This window comes from Chiloscyllium punctatum, chromosome 38, assembly GCF_047496795.1.
Source record: "Chiloscyllium punctatum isolate Juve2018m chromosome 38, sChiPun1.3, whole genome shotgun sequence".
Classification (NCBI taxonomy): Eukaryota; Metazoa; Chordata; class Chondrichthyes; order Orectolobiformes; family Hemiscylliidae; genus Chiloscyllium; species Chiloscyllium punctatum.
Genome location: NC_092776.1, coordinates 56,280,422 through 56,305,922, shown reverse-complemented (window position 1 = coordinate 56,305,922; position 25,501 = coordinate 56,280,422). Strand labels below are relative to the sequence as shown.

General features: G+C 40.1%; 1 protein-coding gene across 7 annotated transcripts in view; it reads left to right on the top strand.

Moving 5' to 3' along the window:
* The window catches only part of jmjd1cb (jumonji domain containing 1Cb), a 355,381-nt gene extending 344,525 nt beyond the window's left edge, over positions 1 to 10,856 (top strand). For all 7 annotated transcript variants that reach the window (XM_072557943.1, XM_072557942.1, XM_072557949.1 and 4 more), the window contains 4 exons: positions 958 to 1,097; positions 1,613 to 1,786; positions 4,384 to 4,518; positions 9,980 to 10,856. In XM_072557943.1, the coding sequence (XP_072414044.1) occupies positions 958 to 1,097; positions 1,613 to 1,786; positions 4,384 to 4,518; positions 9,980 to 10,072 (542 nt within the window). In that variant the 3' untranslated portion in view covers positions 10,073 to 10,856. The remainder of the gene's footprint in view (positions 1 to 957; positions 1,098 to 1,612; positions 1,787 to 4,383; positions 4,519 to 9,979) is intronic.
* The last annotated feature ends 14,645 nt before the right edge of the window (positions 10,857 to 25,501 follow it).

Sequence of the window (25,501 nt, the reverse complement as noted above, 5' to 3'; positions counted from 1 at the left end):
TTGTGTATCATCAAGAATAGCTCTAAGAAGTAATAGGTGTTTGCAAAATGCCCAATTAATCTTCCTCTTACAGCAAACTTTATCTTGTAACCAGAAGAGCATGTCTTGTCAGCACTAACACAGATCCTTTCTTCCAAACTAAGGAAAGATGATATTAGGGATTTTGGGGCTGGCTGAACTGAGAGAGAAGTGCAACAGTGACATTCATTATCAAAAGAATGTGTTAAATGTAAGCACTTGCTTATGTTTTTCAGAGGTGTCATCTTTGTCAGTTCCCACTGTATGAAAGGAATTATCATAGAGTAGAATGCAATAAAGTCAAACTTCAGTGTCAAAGACTCTGATTGTGTTGACCCACGTCCTGGCTTAGCCTGAATTGATAACCGCACATGAGCTCATCTGGATATGATTGACCGAGTTATTTTAGAATGTATACTGATTGCCCATCAGTGATGAATACCCTCTGATACAGAATTAGACAAAGGTCTCGCTTATTGTGTGGTTTGGCATGCAGTAGCTGGTTGCTTAGCAGAAGGGGTGATCACCCAGTGCTTTTCCAAAACTTATTTCTGATTAGTCAAGTAATCACTATTCTATCAAGTTAATTAATGATATTATTGTAAACTTAATGGCTGGTTATTAAATGGGCAAAAAAATCGTTGGGAGCTGTAAGTTTTTACACCCATGAAGTGTTATCTGAGATGGTTGCCCATTGAACAAAATAGGAAACAGTTCTTGCCAGCTCTTTAAGGATTGAAATCTGGCCAAATTCCTAAACACTTATTACTGTATTCGCAAAATAAACACTTCCTGGGACCAGATTACCAGAGTAATTTGTGTTTCAAAAGGAAAACAAAGTGGCAGTTTATAAAGTTATTTTCCAATCCCATATGTTCAAACTGTTAAGCTTAAGCATTGGAACATTATGGAAAATGTCCAATTTGTTTTTCTACCCAGCTATCTTGAAAAAAATTGAGGAAGATGAAATTGATGACACCACAAAGAAACGATTGAAGGATGGGGACGAGCTTCCAGGTGCTTTGTGGCACATCTTTTCAGCCAAAGATACCCACAAAATTAAGGAATTTCTACAAAAGGTGAGCAGTTTACACATTTATACAAAACAACTACAGGTGAAGTGCAGTTGTCATGTTGTGAAAGTATTGAAGTTGTCACACAGAATCAGTGTTATTAACAGGTTTTGGAAATGAGAAAGTTTAAAGGTTTTGTCGGCGAAGAAATTTACAATGAGTTTTTTCAATTGCCATTGAAATAATCACAAAATGAAATTACCTTATCAGGATATTGCAGAATTAACTTTTTTTAAATGTTTGACACTATTCAAGTCTTGTATTGAAAAGGAAACTTTATTAAAACAAGATAATTTTCTGTAACTTGACCAACCATAAGTTTGTATTCCTTGGGAGATGTAGTATTCAATTAACTTCTCTATTAAAGAAACTATGTGTAAGTAAAACTAATTTCTTATGAAATCATGGCTGATTGAGGCAAGAATCATTTGTTTTAGTAACTCAAAATGTATGTATATTTAGTGAACCCAGTATAAAACATTGATGATAAATTTATTTCTCCATTGTGCCCCTATCAAAAGACTCATGAGGATCAGGGTCAGGAATCGCCCGACCATGATCCGATCCGCGATCAGACCTGTTACCTAAATAAGAAACTGCGCCGAAGACTCTATGAAGAAAGTGGAATACGCAGCTGGTCCATCTTCCAGTTCTTGGGTGATGCAGTCTTAATACCAGCAGGAGCACTTCGTCAGGTAATTCAAGGCAGCCTCTGCCAGTACATTTTAAAAAGCAAGCAACAGAAGCAGCTGCAGGCTGTTTGGTTTTTGAAGGATCTAATAACTATATTACTGGGTCAAAATCTATTTGTCAGCAATCTGAGAGTTGTGTACAAGAGCACCCAGGCTCCTCAGAATATCAACATTCACCACACTCTCCGTTTCAAAAATGGTTGGTTCCCAGTGTGTCAGGTTTGCCTTAGAAGGAAAGGCTTATACTCATTGGAATTTAGGAGAATGAAAGATGATCCTGGACTCGATTCCAGCCCTGGGAGACTGTCTGTGTGGTTTGCAGATTCTCCCTGTGTCTGCACGGGTTTCCTCCCACAGTCCAAAGATGTGCAAGTTAGGTGAATTGGCCATGCTAAATTGCCCATAGTGTTCAGAGATGTGTAGGGTAGGTGGATTAGCCAAGGGAAATGCAGGGTCAGTAAGGGGAAATGTAGAATAATAGGGGTGGAGGAATGGGTCTGTGTGGGTTACTCTTTAGGAGGGGTGGTGTGTCATTGTTGGGCCAAATGGTCTGTTTCCAAACTGTAGGGATTCTATGGTTTTATTGAAACAACATTCTGAGGGGGATTGACAGGGTAGTTTCCCTTGGAAAAGCATCAGGAACTGGGGACATAATTTCAAAATAAAGGGTTATGTGTATTGTTAATCTTTGGAATTGTCTTCTCCCGAGAGCAGTAGAAGCTGGGTCACTGATTCAAAGCAGAGTTGGACAGATGTTTGGTCAACAGGGATTTAGCAGTTATAGAGATCAGAGAGGAAGATAAAGTCCAAATCAGATCAGCCTGCTCCTATTTCTTATGTTCGTGTGTGCTGCCTTTGAATTTTTCATGTTATATTCCATGTGTCACGTTCTTACTCACTCACTGAACCTGTCTTTAATCTGTAAGCTCTGTTGTCCTCCCCACAACTTACTTACCTTCCTAACATTGTGTCTTTAACAAATGTGGATACATTATACTCAGTATCAACATTCCCTCTTTGCTGTGCATGCAGCTGTTCTGATGTTGGCATGCTAATCGTGGCATTAATTTTCAGTTACGGAAGTCACTGCTGCATGTGGCAAATACAGAAATGCCAACCTAAAAATGACTTACAGTTTATTTCTAAGCTCTTCGGTTTGTTAGTTAATCCTCAATTAATGCTCACCAATCCCACGAACCCTGATTTTGTAAAATATTCCCTTCACAGAATTGTTCCAGCACACCACTTAGTCGATCATCTCTCCTCCAGCTCTCCAGTTGAGCATTTCACTTAGTGCCATTCTCTTGGTTTCTCTCCATAACCCTGCACGTTCTTCTTTTATAAATAACAGTAGAATTACCTTTTGAATTCCTCAACTGAACTGCCTCCAGCACACCTGTCGGCAGTGGATTCCAAACCTTAATTATTAATGTATGAGAAAAAAATTACGTCATCTTTGCTTGTTTTGTCAAGTAAATCTGTGCCCTCATTCTTGATCCTTTAATGAGTGAAATAGTTTCTCCCTGTGTACTCTGACCAAATCTGTCATGATTCTAAATTTGTCTATCAAATACCCTCGAGTCCTTTTTTCCCCCAAGGAAAATAGTCCCAGCTTCTCCAATCAGTCCTCATAACTAAGTTTCCTCTGTGAAACCATTCTCATGAATATTTTCTGCACTGTCTCCCATGCGTTCCTAAAGTGTTGTGGTACCAAATTGAATGCTTTTAGAGGTTGATGTCCACTACTTGTCACAAAACCTGCAGCAAGTTAGTTAATTAGATTTTCCCTTAACAAAACCATGCTGCCATTCCTTAATTTGTCCCTGTTACTATTAATTTTGCTGCAAATTATTGCTCTAGAATTCTTCCTTCAATGACCAGCCTCATGGTTTCTGAAGAAGTTTCACTGGACCTGAAACTTTAGCTCTGCGCTATCTCCATAGATACTGCCAGATCTGCCAAATTTACCCAGAAATTTCTGTTTTTGTTTTGTATTCTCTCTCTGGGCTTCATTTCCACCTATCGCTTACTCTTCCACCATCCCCCCAGCTCATCTTCGGAGGGTCGGTGTGGACTTGTTGGGCCAAAGGGCCTGTTTCCACACTGTAAGTAATCTAATCTAATCTAAAACCAGAGGTCATTATCTCAGAGTAAGGAGTCACCCATTTAAGGCAGAGAGGAGGAGGAATTACTTCTGAGAGTTGTGAATCTATGGAATTCTTTCCCACAGAAGGTTGGGTCATTAAGTACATTTAAGGCTGAGATAGAGTTTTAATGAGTAATGAATCCAGGGTTATGGGATAAGTGGAGTTGAGGTTTAACAGATCAACTGTGATCTCATTGAATGGCGGAGCAGACTCAAAGGCCCAGTTCTGATGCATCTTATGACCTTATGGTGGGTAAAAGCTTGGTTTTTAGTATTTAATGTTATTTGATTGTTTTCAAAATTGGGCCGTGGTCATCATTTCTGTATCCTTAATATATTAACATTTTACCCTTAAAAAGCAATAAGGTAAAGTTTATGTTGCAAGTCTCAGTCGTATATAATTTAGTTATTATGTAAGTCAGGTGCAACGATCACTCTTCTTTATGTTTTTCAGATGCAAAGTATTCACAGTTGCATTCAGGTCTCTGAAGACTTTGTATCACCAGAGCATTCGATGCAATCTTTCCATCTCTCACAGGAACTGAGGCACCAGTCAAAACATGAGCTAAACTATGAGGATAAACTGCAGGTATTGATTTTTCCTCATTTAAATCATTTGACTAGTATAATTTTCTTGAAAAAAAGAAGAGTCATAATAAACGGGTCCTTTTCCAAAGTGCAAGCATCGACTTGTGGGGTATCATGGAGTCAGTGCTTGGACCCCAGCTGTTCACAGTATGTAAAATAATTAAATGGGGAAACTAAATGTATCTCCAAGTTTAAAAACGACACAAAGTTGGTGGAAGAGTGAACTATGAGAAGGATAGTGAGACGCTTTGGTGTGATTTAGACAAGTTGAGTGGACAGGTGCATGCCAAATGAAGTATAATGTGGATAAATGTGAGGTTATCCACTTTGGGAGCAAAAGCAGGAAGACATTTAATTATCTAAATAGTAAAAGATTGGGAAAGGGGGAGGTGCAGCGAGACCTGAGTGTTCTTGTATCCCAGTCGCTGAAAGTAAGCAGCAGGTGGTTAAAGGAGGCAAACAGTGTGTTGGCCTTTATAGTGAGAGGATTTCAGTACAGGAGTAGGGATATTTTTCTGCAATTGTACAGGGCCTAGGTGAGACCACACTTGGAGTATTATATGCAGTTTTGGTCTCTTCATCTGAGGAAGTATGTTCTGGCTTTGGAGGGGGTGCAATCAAGGTTTACCAGACTGATTCCTCTGATGGAAGGACTGGTGATGGAGTAAATGCAGGTAAGAGGTTTCCATTGTTTGGGAAGTCCAGAAAAGGATAGAATCTACAAGTGGCTTGCCACTTCGTGTGAGATGAAGAGAAATCTTTTTTTGAGGGTTTTGATCCATTACAGTTCTATACCACAGATGGCTGTGGAAGCTCGATGTTTGAGTATTGCTAGATTTCTGATTAGCAGTGGTATACTGGGTACAAGGCATAGAAGTGTTTGATTAGCCATGATTCTATTGAATTGTTGGCCAGGTAGCAGCCTAAATGTGGAGCCACAAGAGATGGGGATATACTAAATGAGTATTTTGTTTACTGTGGAGAAGGACATGGAAGATGTAGAATCTGGGAAAATGGATATTTTTCAAGGTGTCACCATCTATGTTACAGAGGGGGAGCTGGATGTCTTGAAATGCATAAAAGTGATCAATCCCCAGGACCTGATCAGGTATACCCTAGAACTCTTTGCTGAGATATTTGTATCATTTGTTAGTCACAAGTGAGGTGCCAAAGGATTGAAGGGTGGCAAGGAAAAGCCAGGGAACTATAGAACAGTGAGCCTGACATTGGTGGGACAGGATGTACATGTATTTGGAAAGGCAAGGATCGATTAGGGATAGTCAGCATGGCTTTGTGCATGGGAAATCATGTCTCATGAAATTGATTTGAGTTTTTTGAAGAAATGATAAAAAGGATTAATGAGGGCAGGGCAGTGGAGTGGACGTGATCTATATGGACTTCAGTAAGTCGTTCAACAAGGTTCCTCAGGGGAGACTGTGTAGCAAGGTTAGACTCTTGGAATACAGGGAGAGCTAGCCATTTTGGATACAGAACTGGCTCAAAGGTTGAAGACAGAGGGTGGTGGTGGAGGATTGCTTTTCAGACTGGAGGGCTGTGATCAGTGGAGTGCCACAAGGATTGGTGCTGGGTCCACTACTTTTTGTAATTTATGTAAGTGTTCACATCCAAATCATAAGAGGTATGGTTAGTAAGTTTGCAGATGACACCAAAATTAGAGGTGTAGTGGACAGCGAAGAGGGTTACCTCAGAGTACAATGGGATCTTAATCAGATGGGCCAGTGGGCTGAGGAGTGGCAGATGGAGTTTAATTTAGATAAATGCAAGGTGCTGCATTTTGGAAAAGCAAGTCTTAGCAGGACTTACACACTTAATCGTAAAGTCCTGGGGAGTGTTGCTGAACAAAGAGACCTTGAAGTGCAAGTTCATAGTTCCTTGAAAGTAGAGTCACACGTAGATAGGATAGTGAAGGAGGTGTTTGGTATGCTTTCCTTTACTGGTCAGAGTATTGAGTACAGGAGTTGGGAGGTCCTGTTGCGGCTGTACAGTACATTGGTTAGGCCACTAGTGGAATATTGCATACAATTCTGCTCTCCTTCCTATCGGAAAGATGTTGTGAAACGTGGAACAGTTCAGAAAAGATTCACAAAGAGAAAGTGTTGACTACCCGTAATCAAATTATTCCTTTCTAGCTGATGATAAATTCTATCTCTTATAACCTTTTCCAACACTTTACCCACAACCGAAGTAAAGCTCATTGGTCTATAATTACCAGGGTTGTCTCTACTCCCCTTCTTGAACAAGGGGACAACATTTGCTATCGTCCAGTCTTCTGGCACTAATCCTGTAGACAATGATAACAAAGATCAAAGCCAAAGGCTCAGCCATCTCCTCCCTGGCTTCCCAGAGAATCCTAGGATCAATCCCATCTGGCCCAGAGGTTATTAACACCTCCTCCTTGTGAACCTCAATCCCGTCTAGTCTAGTAGCCTGTATCTCAGTATTCTCGACAACATTGTCTTTTTCCAGTGTGAATTCTGACAAAAAAATATTCATTTCGCGCTTCCTCTATCTCCTCTAACTCCATGCACAACTTCCCACAACTATCCTTGATTGCCCCTAATTTTATTCTATTCATTCTTTTATTCCTAGTTTTCCATGATCCTGTCCACCAATGACTTCTCATGTCCTTCCTGGCTCTCCTTAACTCTTTTTTTTTCTTTAGCCTTTCCTGGCTAACCTGTAACTCTTAAGTGCCCTAACTGAGCATTCACATCTCATCCTAAGATTAGCCTTCTTCATCCTTGTGATGAGAGATTCAACTTCCTTAGTAAACCATGGTTCCTGTGCTCAACAACTTCCTCCCGGTACATACTTATCAAGGACCCGCAGTAGCTGTTCCTAGAATAAGCTCCACATTTCAGTTGTGCCCATCCACTGCAGTTTCCTTCCCCATCTTATGCATCCTATCTGGTCAGCATGGACGAGTTGAACCAAAGGGTCTGTTTCTGTGCTGTACATCTCTGTGACTCTATGAATAACTTCCTCCTATTCCTATGTTCCACTAACAAGGTAATCTCTGACTACTGGCTGTTTTGGCACTAGAAAAGTTTTCACTCTTATAAAATGTTGCTTAAGTTTTAATTTTTAAACACCTCTGTCATTTTGTTTTATGATCTTGGGAGAACAATTCACCTTCTCTTTCCATGTGACGAAAGTCCCTTACCCTGTTCAGGTCAATTGATTCTGCACCCTCTTAAAGGAGACAGGTGCTCTTCCATCCTTTGCACTACTCCTTTTCTTGCTCCTCATGTTGCTGTCTCCGTTATTCCATTGCCTCCCTTGCTCTGTTCCCACCCGTGATACATTTCTTTGCACACCTCCCCTGCCTGTCTCTGTTCCTCTGCTCCCCTTCCTACCCCACCTCTGGCATTGCTCCTTCTCAATCCTGATGCCATGCCCTTCCCTTGGTATTGTATTTCTCACAGCTGTCCTTTCCTATGCACTGCAGTCTCCTCCCTCTACTTTTCTCTCTGATTCTCCCCACTCTCTATTCACTGGATGATTGTCTTAGGTAATATCTGCTGAACCTTCCAGATTCAACCTACATAGGTAGCCATGATTTGGAGATGCTGCTGTTGGACTGGGGTGTACAAAGTTAAAAATCGCACAACACCAGATTATAGTCCAACAGGTTTAATTGGAAGCACTAGCTTTCGGAGCACCGCTCCTTCAGGAGGTGATAGTGAAGGGCTCGATCGTAACACAGAATTTATAGCAAAAATTTAGTGTGATGTAACTGAAATTATACATTGAAAAATTGGTTGTCTGTTAAGCCTTTCACTTAGAATACAGTGATATAAGCTCAAAGGTACTTGGTGTTCACTTTATTAGATGTTCCAGTATCCTGTCATCTTTCAATTAATTTTTTTTAACCTGAAATAATCCACACAATTATCTATTTATGAAATTACAGTTCAGTGTTTTATGGTTGTGAATTCCATCTCCTCAACCTCATTTCAGAACTGAAGTTAAAGTTTTTTCAACTTCCTTTCCTTTAATTACTTGAGGTTAGTATTCTGTACACGACCTCCAAACAGTGTGTGCAATTAAAGATTGTATTTTCAGCAGGATATCCTGCACCTTGTACTCTCCTGATTCTGCATACAGCTCAATACTTGGTTTTGCTTAGTGCTATGCTCATCTTTTCCAGTTCCCTTTCAACATATCCTTTAACTTATTCACCCCCTTCATTAATGCATCAGTGGCCTGGCCAATATGTAACCTTCAAAATGAGGCAATGGCCTATTGGTGTTATTGCTGGACCATTAATCCAGAAACACCAGTGTTGTTCCGGGGACCCAGGTTCAAATCTCACCACAGCAAATGGTGGAATTTGAATTCAGTGAAAATCTGGAATTAAAAGATCGATGATGACCATTATCATTTATCGGGAAAACCTGTCTGACTCACTAATATCCCTTGTAGAAGCAAACAGCCATCCCTACCTGGTGAGGATGATGTGACTTCAGACCCACAACAATGTGATTCGCTGTTAACTGCCCTCTGGATTAGACAATAAATGCTGGTCTAGCCAACATGAAAAAAACCATAAACAAACAGAATATTTGGTCATTTGCATATATCTATCTAATTATCTGAAATTTAGCTGTGATGATTCTTCAATAGCAACAGTAACTGGACTTTCTAAGTACTTCAGTCGAGTCAGGTTTTGAGCTGTTCTGATATATCTTTCTTTCTTTCCTTTCAAGTGCATCTTTTTCTCCATCACATATAATGCCATGGTTTGAAATTTAGCTGTTGTATGTCCAAGTTGGAAATATTATTCAGCTCTTTACCAAGCAACATTATCATTGGCAGTAAAGGCTAAATGCTATTAATTTTATGAAATGAAAAGAGTTGGAGTTAAAATTGTAGTGTGGTGCTGGAAAAGCACAGCAGGCCAGGCAGAATAGTTTCCTGAAGAAGGGCTTATGCCCGAAACGTCGATTCTCCTGCTCCTCAGATGCTACCTGGCCTGCTGCGCTTTTCCAACACCACACTTTTCAACTCTGATCTCCAGCATCTGCAGTCCTCACTTTCTCCTGTTAGGAATATAGTCAGATCATATGCTGTATTTGCCATCTGTTAGCAGTAAAATGTTACATGAATTAAAACTCATCCTGACATACCCTCTTCCCACTTTTTCCAGCTGTGTTACAGGATTCTTGCTATAACTTACTGTGAAATGTGGAATATGTGTTTGTTTTCTGTTTAGTTGACAAAGAAATTATTATAATCTAATTTGAGTTTTTTTGATTCAATTGCACTGCTATAATCCACCAAATTGTATAAAGCCCCAAATTCCTAACAGCCTTGTTTTCTACTGCTTTTAAAATAAATTACATTAATAATTACTGATTCACATCATCTGCAGTTTTGTTTTTTTTATTACTAATCCTGTTTACTGTAACAGTTTCTCTAATCTCTGCATTTCCTTTCAGGTAAAAAACATAATATACCATTCAGTTAAAGATGCTGTGGGAACCCTGAGAATGCATGAAGAAAAGATGTTGAATACATCACAGAATGCTTAATGTTTTTTGTAGTTTTGTGACTTTATATGATCCTTTGTTTTAAAAAGATACATCAGCAGTGCCAAGCAAATTTGTTTTTGTGGTTACAACCATGGTGTGGCTACTGTAACAAATTGGCCAATGCGTCAAAATTAATATTATTATAAAAACAGCCTCTGATAATATACAGGAAACTAGCACTGTGCTGTTCCATGTATTATATTGTACATTTTTTTAAAAAATGAAAATGTATTTATTTTTGGACAAAGTGTTACAGAATTTTATGCTGTATTGTAGATCTAATGTAAACATGATTTGTACAGTTTTAGTTTGCTAAAATGAATATTTTTCACTACATTGAGACAGTTACTGTGAGAAGGCAGATGCGACTATTAGCTATGCCTAATTTTTTTAATTGCTGAATCGCACAGCTATCCATGTCATATCTTAAAATACTGCCAAATAAGATACGTTCTGAAGTTCCTTACAATATAAATTGACTGGATACGTATACTACACACATCAGCCTTTTTTTAAGTATTCATTGTAAAATTAAAGCATTTACAGAGCTGTAATTTATTCAAAAAGTTGTCTTGTTAGATTTGTTATGGTGAACTTTTGCAAGCAAAATGACTTATTACCAAGAAAGTGGATATTGTGTGTAAATACATATAAATATATACATTCAATTATGTATTTTTTTAAAACATAGCTTGCTTCAGTTTGTTCAAGTACAAGTGTTACATGCTTTGTACGTTTAAATTTAAAGGGGTTTTACATTTTCCAATAAAATTGTTTTATCAAATATGAGTTTACATACTTTGTGGTATTGATGAAGTTATACATTATTTGAATCTACTCAGTCATTCTGGATATTAAGAAAATCCTTTACATGCTTTAATCCTTTAATTCACCTCAGGGTTTGCTCATTGTGAGAAAAAGAACTCACTCTCAAAATCAGCCTTAGACAAAGCCTTGGAAACAAGAACAATTTATTACAGTCTTACAAGTACTGGACGCTTCTGCAATCAAGCAGACATGCGTATGAAAACAGAGCCTGTTAGCTTTCTTATTCAGTTTACAAGTTGCGGAATCACGCCTCCCTTTTCCCATCCTATCATGGGCCAATTACCTCACTTGTTTTTTCTCTCTAGTTATTTTCTTATCTGGCCATCCTGCTGTCCTTGTATGTCTGCATTCTTTGTTCCTGGTTTGTTACAGCTTGTTCTTTTATCCAGTTTCTCTGATCATTCTATAAGCTTTATTGTGAAATGCCCCTGCTGCTTTTTGTGGTCAACTACAACACTTTAAAAGACCCTCTATATTCATTAAACAAGGAAATAACTTTAAAACTATTTTCTTTAAAGTCTTAGTATGCTACAAGAATTCTGCGACAGTTTGTATAATGTCCAACCCCCCCCCCCCTACAGAAACTACATTTCTAACCTCCCACACTCATTACACAATACAGTTGATTCTGCTATGATGCATGTTTCTTCAATACGATTGAAGAATTTAGACCATTATTTGTAGAACGGAAACTTTCCTTACCTGTGTATAATACAGGATTGCACGGGAACAGAACTGTTGCATTATATCAGATCAGACTGTACTGAAAAGATGCTAAAACAGTTGAGTTACTTTCAGATTGAATATTTATATCTGCATGTCCAGAATTTTCTTCCGTATTTCTAGTTGTACACCTTTGTTTGGATTATATTACTTTGCAATGTGTTATGGATCAGGCCAGACCCCCTCAAAATATTTTATAAAGGTAGCCTAGCCCCTAACTACTATTTATTTTAAAAGCAGATGTGAGGTGGATATTCCAGAAGTGATGCAGCTGGTCAAACCACTCAGCTTTAAGCAAACAATGTATTTAAACACTCCAGTTGAAACAAACAAAAAACAGAATTTAGAATAATTTTACTTGAAAACCCAACTGACTCGCTATAGCAACTTAACTAAGCAACTGTTCCAATTCCCGCAACATCCCTTAAACACAGGTTCCTACAGGCAGGAACAAACAACTTCCAAAGAGATTTCAGAAAGAAAGTCAGTCAGTCAGGAACCATCCACTGAAGCTTGGAACCTTTCTGTACTGCAAGCAGCTTCTCACTGTTAGAACTAAACCAAGCTAGAAAAAACCTGAACTGGGATAACTGACCACTCCCCTGTTGTTGTTAAACCAGACCTTTACCCAGACATTTCGGCACCTCTGCCTTTAGGACCTCTCTTGAAACCAAGGACAAAATAACCTTGTTATAGGGGCAGTATAATCATACCATCCTGTCCCCTTAAAAATAATGAATCATCAATATACAAAGATGGCTTCAATTTAAATCATGTTAGGCTTACCCTACTAGTACACTACAATACATATACATTGCATTGACTATAACCATGCAAACACGCATCCTATTCCAGTCTGTTTATTCCTGCCATCGATTGCCATCATTTAAGTCTCGACAATGCATCAGCAATTAAGTTTTCTTGTCCTGTGACGTACAATTTTTAAATTAAATGGCTGTAATAATAATCTCCATCTAAACAGTCTGAATTTTTTGTCCTTAATACATTCAAGGTTTTTAGAGAAATTTATGATCAGTATATCGGATTGACTCAGCCATATTACTGGCAACATAAACATAACACCAACACCAAGCTCAAAGTCTCCTTCTCAATTATCGAATATTTCTGTTGACGAATGTTCAATTTCCTAGAGAAATATCTGCCCAGTCTTTCTATCATCTTCAGGTAAAAGTACAGCATTAACATCCACGTCACTTGCATCAATAGGTGTGGCTAATATAGGGGCAGTGGTTAACATAGCTTTCAGGTTGTCACATGCCTTCAACAGCCTGCCATCCACAGAAATTTCCTGCATTTCTTTAATAATTCAGTGAGTGGAGCAGCCACACTGCTAAAACTCAGTACAAATTTCTGATAAAACCCATTCAATCCCAGGAATCGTACCATTGCTCTCTTTGTCAAGGTGTGGAGGATCCACTGTTAGACTGTGGTGGACAAAGGTAAAGAACACACACCAGGTTAACTAGGGCTTCTAAATAAACCAATTGGACTTGTAACCTGATGTGTGATTTTTAACTCTCTTCGTCATGTATGGGAAACTCCACAATAACCTTTGTTTTCACATTCTGTGGGGCCATCTGTCTATGTCTGATAACATGGCTCAGGAACATGACTTGGGCTTTGGTGAATTCACTCTTGGCCAGGCTAATCATCAAGCCTGCCTTCTGAAGTCAATGGAATAATTCTGATAAATGCCACAAATGTACCTTCCACGTGTGACAATAAATGTATACCACACAGTTGGGTAATCTAGAAATGACTTTATTAGTCTTTGAAATGATTTAAATTGATATAGTCCATTCGGCGTTTGAAAAGCCAAAATTGTCTTCGCTCTTTTGGATAAAGGTGCCTGCCAGTATCCTCTGAATAAGTCCATTTTACAAATATAAGTTGGACCTTTTCAACGCAGTTTTCCAAACATGGAATCGGATATGAATCAGACTTTGTAACTGCATTGACTTTCCAATAGTCCACACATAACTATTGGGTACCATCTGGTTTAGGCATCATCACTGCACACACTTCAATTATGTCTTGAAGCAAGCATTCAATCTCTTTTTCTATCTATGCCAACTTTGGAGGGTTGAGTTTATAAGGATGTTGCTTAATTGGAACAGCATTTCCTGTATCTACATCATACATAATTAGGTTAGTATTTCCCAGCTTATTCCCACACATTTTCCCCATGTGATAGCAATAACTCTGGTCATTTTGATTTTCCTTTGGAAGGTAACTCAATAATTTATCCCAATTTTTGACAACTTCTCATTCTCCAATTTAATTTGAGGAATGCCTTAATAAATAGTTTACCCCACTCAAGGTAAGGTCCACTAAACCTTGCTTTTAAAGATTCACGTATCACTGGAAGTAACACTAACACTATCTACATGAGCAAAATTGCAAGTTTTTGATTTCTTGTTTGCTTCCTGTTTCATCATATGCTGTGGTAAATTTAAATGTTATCTAGCCAACTCCCCCTCCCCGCCCCATTTAACTGTTCCCTCAAATTTGATCATGGTCCACATATGTGGTCTGAGTTCTGACTCACCAACTTTCCTTCAATAAATTTTAGTGGTCCTCTCACTTCATGCCAAAAATCTAATTCAAATATTCAATTGGACTGAATTTGGGCAATTCATTTGGTGCATCTCTAATGGCAAAAAGTATAAACAAAACTCCTTTATCCCAATCATCTGATAGTCCTTAACATGGTCTTTAATGTCTGGTGTAACCATTCTAATGCTCCCTGTGATTCTGGATGGTACACAGTAGATTTGAATTGTTTTAATCCTAAACTGTTCATAACTTCCTTAAATAATTTTGATGTAAAATTTGACACGTGATCTGATTGTATCTCTGTGGATAGTCCATATCTAGTGAAAAATTTGAGTAACTTCTACAGTCCTTTTTGCTGTGATATTACATAATGGAATGGCCTTAGGAAATCCAGTGGATACCTCCATTATTGTCAAAAAATACTGATTCCTATTTTTTTGTTTTAGGTAGGGGTCCTATGCAATCAATTAAGACCCTTGTAAATGATTTCTCAAATGTAGAAATGGGTATTAAAGGTTCAGGTTTTATTACTGCCTGCAGTCTATCAATTACCTAACATGTATGACATGTCTGGTAAAATTCAATCACATCCTTGCGCAATCCCAGCTAGTAAAAATGTTTTTGCATTTTAGCTTGAAACTTTCTCACCCCAAAATGACCTACTGGTAATTCATGGGCTACCAAAATACCACCTTTCTATAATGCACTGGGAATACAACTTTTGCTCATTTCTCGTCTGCCTCAATGTGTGATGGTCTCCACTTCCATAATAAGACATTTTTAAAGACAGTAGCACTTAGGGATACAGTCAGATTCTTCTTCAGTGCACACTTTTTTGATCAGATTAGATTAGATTAGATTAGATTAGATTCCCTACAGTATGGAAACCAGCCCACACAGACTCTCCGAAGAGTAACCCACCCAGACCCATTTCCCTCCAACTAATGCACCTAACGCGATGGGCAATTTAGCATGGCCAATTCGCCTGACCCACACATCTTTGGACTGGGAGGAAACCGGAGCACCCAGAGGAAACCCGTGCAGACACGGGAAGAACTTGCAAACTCCACATAGACAGACAGTCATCAGAGGCTGGAATCGAACTTGGGACTCTGTTGCTGTGAGGCAGCAGTGCTAAGCACTCATCAACCGTGCCGCTCACCAACTGTTGCAGTTTTTCATCTTTCTGTTGTTACTAGATTAATTTCTCTGAGCTAAAAATATCCACACTGTCTCAACTATTTGCTCAAACATGGTCTCTGATAATTCTATTTCAACTTCCTTATCCTATTTCTCCTCCTCTTTCAACCTGTGACTTTGTGACCTCGTTACCAGAGTCAGAAAAAATCCCAGGATATGCTCCCTATAGTACCTCAGTTGCCTGATTTTCTATTGGCATTTCAACAACAGTAGACAGCACTCCTACCTGTGACCTAGCTACATCATTAGCAAGGACAAATTACATTTCTGTAGCCGAGAGTTCTTCCAATACTCCTACCACTTCTCCACTTTTCACATGATACTCTAACCTCACACACTTCTCGTCCCACTGTGAATGCCATACCAGCACTTTTTCTGTCAACACTCCTACTCATCCCTCAACAGCAAAGATGGACAAGATCCTGTATCTTAACGCTGTAACCTCTTTAACGGATAAACCTTACCCTTGCAAGCAAATGGTTTAAGATGATCTGGCATTTCTTCCTTAACAAACCTCTGATGAGATTGTACATTCTGGTGCAGCTTTTGAGCGTTCACTGTGCTTTTCTTTACCACTTTGAAATTCCCTGGCTTATCCTGTTTTCCTACGTCCATCTTTCCAGTGCTTTTTCCAACCCACCAACACTGATTCAATGTGGCCTACTTTATTGCAGTGAAAACACTGGAGCTTTTTAACTTCTTTTCTCTTCATGGGTTTCCTTTTTACCTGTGATATGTTTTCCTTCTGGTCTTCACTGAGATCTACCTTTCCCTTTCAATGTGAGGATTTCTCTTTCCCCAATTTCTATCGCTCGTGGATTGATGTTGATGTTGGGAGCCAAACTCTGATTTATGGACCAATTCATAATCATGAGACTTTTCAGCTGCTAATCTTGTGTTTTTAACTCTCTGCTCGTCCACATGAGTTCTCACTACTTCAGGTGGTGATTTTTTTTATCTCCTCAAAAATCATCATCTAAGAGTGTCATATGTTTGAGCTATTTTTAAATGCTCTTATCAAAATTACTTTGTTTGATCCTTTCAAACTCAACGTAGGTTCCCTCCTTACATTCTTGAAAAGTTGCCTGTAGGCTTCTGGCACAAGCTCATATGCACTTGAGATGGCTTTCTTCACCTCCTCTTACCTCCCCAGATACCTCCTCTGATAGTGAAGCAAATACCTCAAGCTCTACCTAGCAGCTTTGTTTGGATCAACAAAACCCACATGGTCACTGGCCATTTCATCTGGTTAGCCACCTTCTCAAATGAGGTGAAAAAGGCTTCTACATCCTTTTCATCAAATGTAGGCAATGTTTGGATTATATTTAAACAGATCCCCACCAGGCCTTTGACTATGATGGGTTTGCTCATCCTCACTATCTTTCCCAACCTACCTTCACCTCCATCCTTTTAAACTGACTTTTCTATGTAAGTGCCAATTTATGACGTTCAAACTCTCTTTCTCCTGCTAGGGCCTTCCTCCTTTTGTTCTACTAGGACAGTTTGTTTTCTTTTCTTTCCTCTACTTTTAATCTTAATTCAAACTATTTCATTTCTTTTTCTCTTGCCTCCAATTCGAGCTGCTTCATTTTCAATTGAATTATAGCCATTTCCAAAGACTCTGCTAGTGTTTGCAGCAAACGTACAAGCCAAGCTATTGCTGTAACTGTCTCTCCTGTTCTCACCGATGAAGGGAACTCCAACTCCAGCAGCTTTGCCTTGTTCCTCTTGTAAAGCTCCCAAAGTCACTTCTTCCACCGCCCCCAGAAAACTCTTACTAACTGAAAGAGCCATTACTACACCAAGCAGCGTTTAAACCAACTGAATTCAACACATGGAACAAAAGACACTGACACCTGCCGTCAGACCTGCTGCACTGGTGACAGGAATTAAGTACAGGGAAACAAAAACTTGCTTTTAACATAGAAAAACATCCATCAAAGTGAGTCCGGGCAGCACAGTGGCTCAGTGGTAAGCATTGCTGCCTCAGTGCCAGGGACCTGGGCTTGATTCCAGCCTTGGGTGACCGTGTGGTGTTTGTACACACTCCCCCTGTCTGTGTGGGTTTCCTCCGGGTGCTCTAGTTTCCCCTCACAATCCAAAGGTGTGCAGGTCAGGTGCTTGTAGTGTCCAGGCTAGGCAGATTAGCCATGGCAAATGTGGGGAGAGGGTCAGGGCTAATTTTGGGTGTGATGATCTTCAGAGCGTTGATTCAGACTTGATGTGCCAAATGACCTCCAGCCGCACTGTAGGAATTCTATGAATTTGTGAAAACTTTGGCCAGGATATTCCCTCTACATAAATCAAACATTGTTCCTGAAAACAGTTATCCAACTTGTTATTGACAATAAATATCTAAATACTGTCCTACTTTGTTAAAATAAGCACTTTCTTAAAATGGACTAAGCGTTTTATCAAAGAATTGAGAGGGAAGGAAATCCTGAGCCTACAATGTGCATTTCGGCTGCAAGGTGTGAAATTGAAAATTTCTACTCATTCAATCATTGTTCCTCACATCAGTTTAGCGTGTTTCGGAATTTCCAGTTTAGGGGGAAGCTTTGCAATTTTTCATGTGACTTTTTTTAAAATTGTAAACTGTCAGAGAAAGAAATGCAGAGCAGACCTCATTGTGAATCTTTTTCTAAAAACATTCAGATAATTAAAATTCAAAGTCTATAAGAAGTCTGTTTATCATGATGCCTTAAAAGTCTGATTGTCCTGTTGAGCACGCATTGAAAAATCTGGAATCCTGTCTCTTGTTGGATAAAAGTTTGTTCAGACTTTGATGGATGGATGTAAAAGATTGACTTTTGGGGTAATATCGTAGCACAACCAAATTTCAAAAGCTGCTTAATTGGTGAAGTAGGAGTATGTATATTTGGACTTAAAACATGGCAGAATCTCTTAAGTTGTTGTGAGACAATGTAATTGCTGTCAAATTCCTCTGTTTCCCAGCAGAGGCCAGTATTGTCTCACATTTTATATCCTTCAACTATACTCATCAGCTCTCTGCTCTCAACCATGTCAAGGGTGCTTGCGTAACCATTATCTGCAACTTTACTTAAAGTCACCATTTCAATCTTAAGGGGAGGAGAATTTCAAAAACATTAAAAGTATTGGGTGTGTCGGAACTAGTCCTAACAAAGAGGCTTTGGCCCAGCCATGAGTCTGTAATTCCCCGAATACTTCAACTCCTGGCATATATCCTGGATGAGCAAACAGTGACTCACTCCCGCTGTCTGGCCACACAGATAAACAGTTCTTCTTTTTGTACTCCAGATTCTTTGCAATTCTGCCAACTGCTTACTCTGCTGGGCTAAGTCCCACTTGAACATCAAGCCTCCATCTTAAATATAGGGATGAAGAGGAGCATTGAGCCTGTTCTGCCATTTAATAAGAACATAACTGTAGCTTTAACCACTTTATTGACTGTCCCCCATAATCATTGACTCCCTTGTGGATCAAAAATCTTTCTAACTTAACCTCGAATATGTTCACAAATCCTGCCTCCCTTTGATTAAGTAGCAAATTCCAAAAAAAAAAAGAATTCTTGATGAATCGTGATCAGATGAATCCTCATCTGTCTTTTGAAACTCTGGCCAGAGTTCAGGATGCCCCCATGAGGTATTTTAAGAATCTCACACACTGCACTAAGATCACTTCTCATTCTTCTAAACTCCAAACATTATGGGGCACCTCCTGCCCCAACCTTTCATGATAGCCCTATAACCCAGGAGTCAGCCTAGTGAACCCCCTCTGAACAGCCTTCAGTGTAGGTATGTCCTTTAAGAAAGACACCAAACCTATATAAATTACGCTAGACATAGTCTCACCAATGGTCTGTCCAGCAGCAACAAAACCTCGCGACTTTCACACTCCAACCCCCTTGCAGTAAATTTTAATTTTCCATTCACCTTCCTAATTAGATTCTTCATCAATGGGGAATCAGAGATTATGGGGAAAGGATAGGAGGAAAGACAGATCAGCAATGAATTCAGCAATGAATTTATTGAATGGTTGAACAAGCTCATGAGGTTGGATAAGTCTTTTGTTCTTATTCCTTATAGTTAAATTATGCACTGTAGCTACGCATTAACTTGTGTCCTTTGGTACCTTTGCATTTAAATAGCATAACTTTTCAATTTCTGCCAAAATGAAAACCTAATTTTTCCAGATTATACTCTGCCATATTTTTGCCTACTTGCTGAAACTACCTATAATCCTTCACTTTCTGTCTCCCTTCTTTCTTGGCTGGAGAGTTACATTAAGGGTTTTCTAATTTGCTGAGACCTTCCCAGAATCTGGAGAATTTAGAGAATTACAACCAAAGCATCCACTATCCCTCTCGCCACTTCCAGCAGATGCTAGGATAGTGCTTCTCAAAGTGAGAGTTGGGACCCCCAAGTGAGGCCATGAGCTGCAATTTTGGGGTCCCGTGCTCTGAGCTAACAGTGGAGTTCTGACTGAGTTATTAATGTTGTGCTTCCATTCTAACCAGCCCCAGTTCTCATGCCCCCTGCTTCCTGAGACAGACAGTTCCAAAACCCTCAGGAAAAAAAAACTCTCCTCACCTCTCTCCTGAAATTCCAAATTTTAAAAAAGGTCCTCTAGCTCTAGATTCACCTACAAGAGGAAAGATCCTTTCCACATCCACCTTGCCAAGACCATTCAGCATCTTATAGACTTCAGTTAAATTACTCTAGCTACCCCACACTTTTAAACTCCAGTGGAAATGAGCCTCGTATCCGAGAGGCATTGTAGAAAATCTAGGTTTGACAAAAAAAGTCCATAATGTACGAATGTAACACCCCTGAAATGAAGTCAAATCAGACACGAGACCCGCAAAGTGGTAAGGTCCAGCTGCTCTGATGGAATACAGTAAACTAATCAGCAATCCTATGAAGATGACTGTTCTTGAAGTTGGCATTCTGTTAGCTGGATAGCCAGACTTCAGGAACAGCAGCAAGGATGCCAGAGGATGCATGGAGGCCACTTGGAAATGGAGAACAATCACCTCAGAACTGGCTTGGTTGCACCAGACAGGCATCTACAAAACTGAAAGAATACAGTGTATGGCAGAATCTCACACACAGTTGAAAAACAAGCTGACCAAATGACCATCCAAATCATGCCGCACTGTGGGAGCTGATTTATTGTTGTGGTTCTGTTCGCCGAGCTGGGAATTTGTCTTGCAAACATTTCGTCCCCTGTCGAGGTGACATCCTCAGTGCTTGGGAGCATCCTGTGAAGCGCTTCTGTGATGTTTCCTCCAGCATTTATAGTGGCCTGTCTCTGCCGCTTCTGGTTGTCAGTTCCAGCTGTCCGCTGTAGTGGCCGGTATATTGGGTCCAGGTCGATGTGTTTGTTGATAGAGTCTGTGGATGAGTGCCATGCCTCTAGGAATTCCCTGGCTGTTCTCTGTTTGGCTTGCCCTATAATGGTAGTGTCGTCCCAGTCGAATTCATGTTGCTTGTCGTCTGTGTGTGCGGCTACTAAGGATAGCTGGTCATGTCGTTTCGTGGCTAGTTGGCGTTCATGGATGAGAATCGTTAGCTGTCTTCCTGTTTGTCCTATGTAGTGTTTTGTGCAGTCCTTGTATGGGATTTTGTACACTACATTGGTTATGCTCATGTTGGGTATCGGGTCCTTCGTTCTGGTGAGTTGTTGTCTGAGTGGCTGTTGGTCTGTGTGCTGTTATGAGTCCTAGTGGTCGCAGTAGTCTGGCTGTCGATTCGGAAATGCTCTTGATCTATGGTAGTGTGGCTAGTCCTTTGGGTTGTGGCATGTCCTCGTTCCGTTGTCTTTCCCTTAGGCATCTGTTGATGAAATTGTGGGGGTATCCGTTTTTGGCAAATACCTTGTATAGGTGTTCCTCTTCCTCTTTATGCAGTTCTGGTGTACTGCAGTGTGTTGTGGCCCTTTTGAATAGTGTCTTGATGCAACTTCGTTTGTGTGTGTTGGGGTGGTTGCTTTCATAGTTTAGGACTTGGTCTGTGTGTGTGGCTTTCCTGTAAACCTTTGTGGTGAATTCTCCGTTTGGTGTTCTCTGTACCATCACGTCATGAAACCTGAAAGCAACAACACCCCCAGATTCTATGGACTACCCAAAGTGCACAAACCAGACATCCCACTCAGACCCATAGTATCACAACCAGGGACACCATCACACAAACTGGCTAAAGAACTACAGCAGAAACTGAAACACCTGATCAGCGGATCCATACACTCTATACAATCGACACAGGAATTCTTGGACATCATCAGAAATATACACATAGACAAGGAAGAAACTATGGTCTCGTTCGACGTAACGGCACTGTTCACCTCTATCAACAAAACCCTGGCCAAAGAAACAATAGCCCAACCTGCTGGACAGACATAACAAACAACAGGACGTTGAACCTATCAACAAAGACGGCATACTTAAACTACTGGACTTGTGCCTCACAGCATTCAACTTCACATTCAACAACCAGATATACGAACAAATCAACGGAACACCCATGGGCTCACCAATCTCTGGACTCATAGCAGAAGCTGTAATGCAAAAGTTAGAACAAACAGTCTTACCATAAATTCAACCCAAACTCTGGGTCAGATATGTGGATGACACCTTTGTAATCATTAAAAACACAAATAGAGAACACACACCAGATCATCAACGCCACACTCACAGGAATCCGATTCACTAGAGAGGAAGAAAAGGACAACCAACTCCCATTCCTAGACGTGATGGTACAGAGAACACCGAACGGAGAATTCACCACAAAGGTTTACAGGAAAGTCACACACACAGACCAAGTCCTGAACTACGAAAGCAACCACCCCAACACACACAAACGAAGTTGCATCAAGACACTATTCAAAAGGGCCACAACACACTGCAGTACACCAGAACTGCAAAAAGAGGAAGAGGAACACCTATACAAGGTATTCGCCAAAAACGGATACCCTCGCAATTTCATCAACAGATGCCTAAGGGAAAGACAACAGAACGAGGACATGCCACAACCCAAAGGACTAGCCACACTACCATACATCAGGAGCATTTCCGAACTGACAGCCAGACTACTGCAACCACGAGGACTCATAACAGCACACAGACCAACAGCCACTCTCAGACAACAACTCACCAGAACGAAGGACCCGATACCCAACATGAGCAAAACCAATGTAGTGTACAAAATCCCATACAAGGACTGCACAAAACACTACTTCGGACAAACAGGAAGACAGCTAACGATCCGCATCCATGAACGCCAACTAGCCACGAAACGACACGACCAGCTATCCTTAGTAGCCACACACACAGACAACAAGCAACATGAATTCGACTGGGACAACACTACCATTATAGGGCAAGCCAAACAGAGAACAGCCAGGGAATTCCTAGAGGCATGGCACTCATCCACAGACTCTATCAACAAACACATCGACCTGGACCCAATATACCGGCCACTACAGCGGACAGCTGGAACTGACAGCCGGAAGCGGCAGATTCAAACCACTATAAATGCCGGAGGAAACAGCACAGAAACGCTTCACAGGAGGCTCCCAAGCACTGAGGATGTCACCTAGACAGGGGACGAAATGTTTGCAAGACACATTCCCAGCTCGGCGAACAGAACCACAACAACAAGCACCCGAGCTACAAATGTTCTCCCAAACTTTGAGCTGATTTATTTATACACAAAGATGAGGTGAACCATCCGAGAACTACCAACATCTTTGCATTAAAAGCTAAGGCAGGGATTTCAGGAAGAATATCATCTGAAATAGGAATTCAATTTCTCTCCAGAGAATTAAGAACATTGCTGAAGATCAACATCACTCTGACCAAAGGAGACAACTCAACTGTTTAGAGAAGAACATGTTTATAAAATTCTGAAGGACAGAGGAAGGCCCAAATATTGCCTTATTGTCAGTCCAACCTATGCTTCTCAAAACAGACATTAAAATTACTTGCCAAGTTACTGAATGGAAGTATTTGACAGAATTAATGAATGACCTCAGAGTAAAAGCAACCTCTGGGTAACATTATTATTCATGACGAGAATTTTAAACTTGGCGTTGAAGGCTGTTCTAGCTAAAGTAAATGGGCATTTTAGGTTTGAAGGTGGGTCAGTGGAGAAGCACTGGCAGATGTTTAAGGGGATATTTCAGAATGCTCAGAATCTGTACCATGAAGGGAAATTCCAAGGGGAGGAAATTGAAGGAAAGCAACAAATTTGAAAAAGCATAATTATGCAAAGATGAACGACAGGTCAGATGACTGGTCAGAATACAAAGAATGGTTAATCAGGACTAATACTAGTCCAAAGAAGCTAGCTAAAAATGTTAAAACCACAGAGCAAGACTTTCTAAGGTACTGAATAGGTAAAGCACGTTGGCCTTCTCTAAAGGCTGATAATGAGAAGATTATAAGGGAATGATGGATTTAGAAAACAATGTAGAAACTCAGAATCCCTTCCCGCTCTTAGGGGAGGCGACAGCTAGTGATAATATCACTGAACCGTTAACCCAGAGACTCAGGTCCCAGGTCAAATCCCACCATGGCAGAATTTGAATTCAATAAAAATCTGGAATTAAGAGTCTATAAATCCATTGTCAATTGTTGGAAAAACACATCTGGTTCACTAAAGGTCTTGAGGGAAGGAAATTGCCATCCTTACCTGGTCTGGCCTACCTGGGACTCCAGATCCATAGCAATGTGGTTAACTCTTAATTGTGGCAATTAGGGATGGCCAGCGACGTTCACATCCTGTGAATGAGTTAAAACAAAATCACTGATTTTGCATCTTGACCTAAATAATTAACAGAGCTAACATTTCACCTTTTCAGCTTCCTGTCCTCCCAAATCACAATGACCTGAATATTCAGGTCCCAGCCATTGACATCTTGCAGCGATGTTCCTGTGAAGACTCAAATTACATTTACTTCATTTGGAGCAGTCAACTCATCCAATTTGTCATGGATGCTTTGCACATTTAAGATACAAAACCCTCAGCATTTTTAAAACCTTTTTATGCCCCTCTAGTTTTAACTTGCAGCGCATTCTCAATGTTGGACGCCTTTACTTCCTGCATTTTTTCATTTCCTCATTACCTTGCTCACTTGCCTTCTGCTCTCTTTAATTTATCATATCAGTGTTAACTCCATTATTTTGTTTAAAGTCCTCTTGATAGCACATGAATTGAACAGTAAGCAGCGATTGTTGGGAGGCGGGTGAAGGGACTGTAAAGACCTCAGCAATGGATGAGAGTGGCAAGTGGTGCAGTTGGTAGGCTATACCTGTTGAAGATAAATTCACTCACCTTCACCATTGCTGTCAGATCAGAAGTTGTCTTCTTGCACTACATCCTTGGTTTTGGAAGAACATCCCTGGCTTTGACAACAATTCTTCCTGCTGCTGGTTCCCTGTGGATACAGGACATCTCTCCTACTCAAACAAGTCTTACATCTAGACCTCCAGTGCACTATTTCAAAACCTTGGGGGTAATCACTCTTTTGTGTCATCAAACATCGATCAAATATTTGATCAACATCAGAAAAATGCATTATCTGATCATTACTATGTTGCTTTATGTGGGATTTATTAACTGCTATCGTACATGAAACAGTTTACATCAATTATTTTCATGGTAAATGACATCTGTGTTGCTCCAACAGTTCCCTTTGAAACAGAAGTGATTTTATTTATAAAGCACCTCGCTATCCCTGGACAAATCTCCCCACATGAAGCCATTTAGGATTGCATTACAACCAACAAAATGAATGATGGTTTAACCTGAGAGAAGAATACAAATCATAACGCTAAAAATTCTCTGCTCTTGAAACAGTGCCTCTAACCATTAGTATCATACTGGTTCAAAAGACAGATACCATCTCTTGCTTAAAACTATAACTCTCTGTCTCACTAATCCTTGCACAATCAGCTTCCAGCAACAGTATGTGTTTGTTTTATCTGATCTAAACCGGTCATGATCTTGTGCACCTCGATCAGACCCGATGGGTTTGAGCGTCCAACCTGTTGAGGGCAAGTGGGTGACCAGTTGCACAACAAATGGTACTTCAAACAAATAAAAATTCTCTAAAATCAAA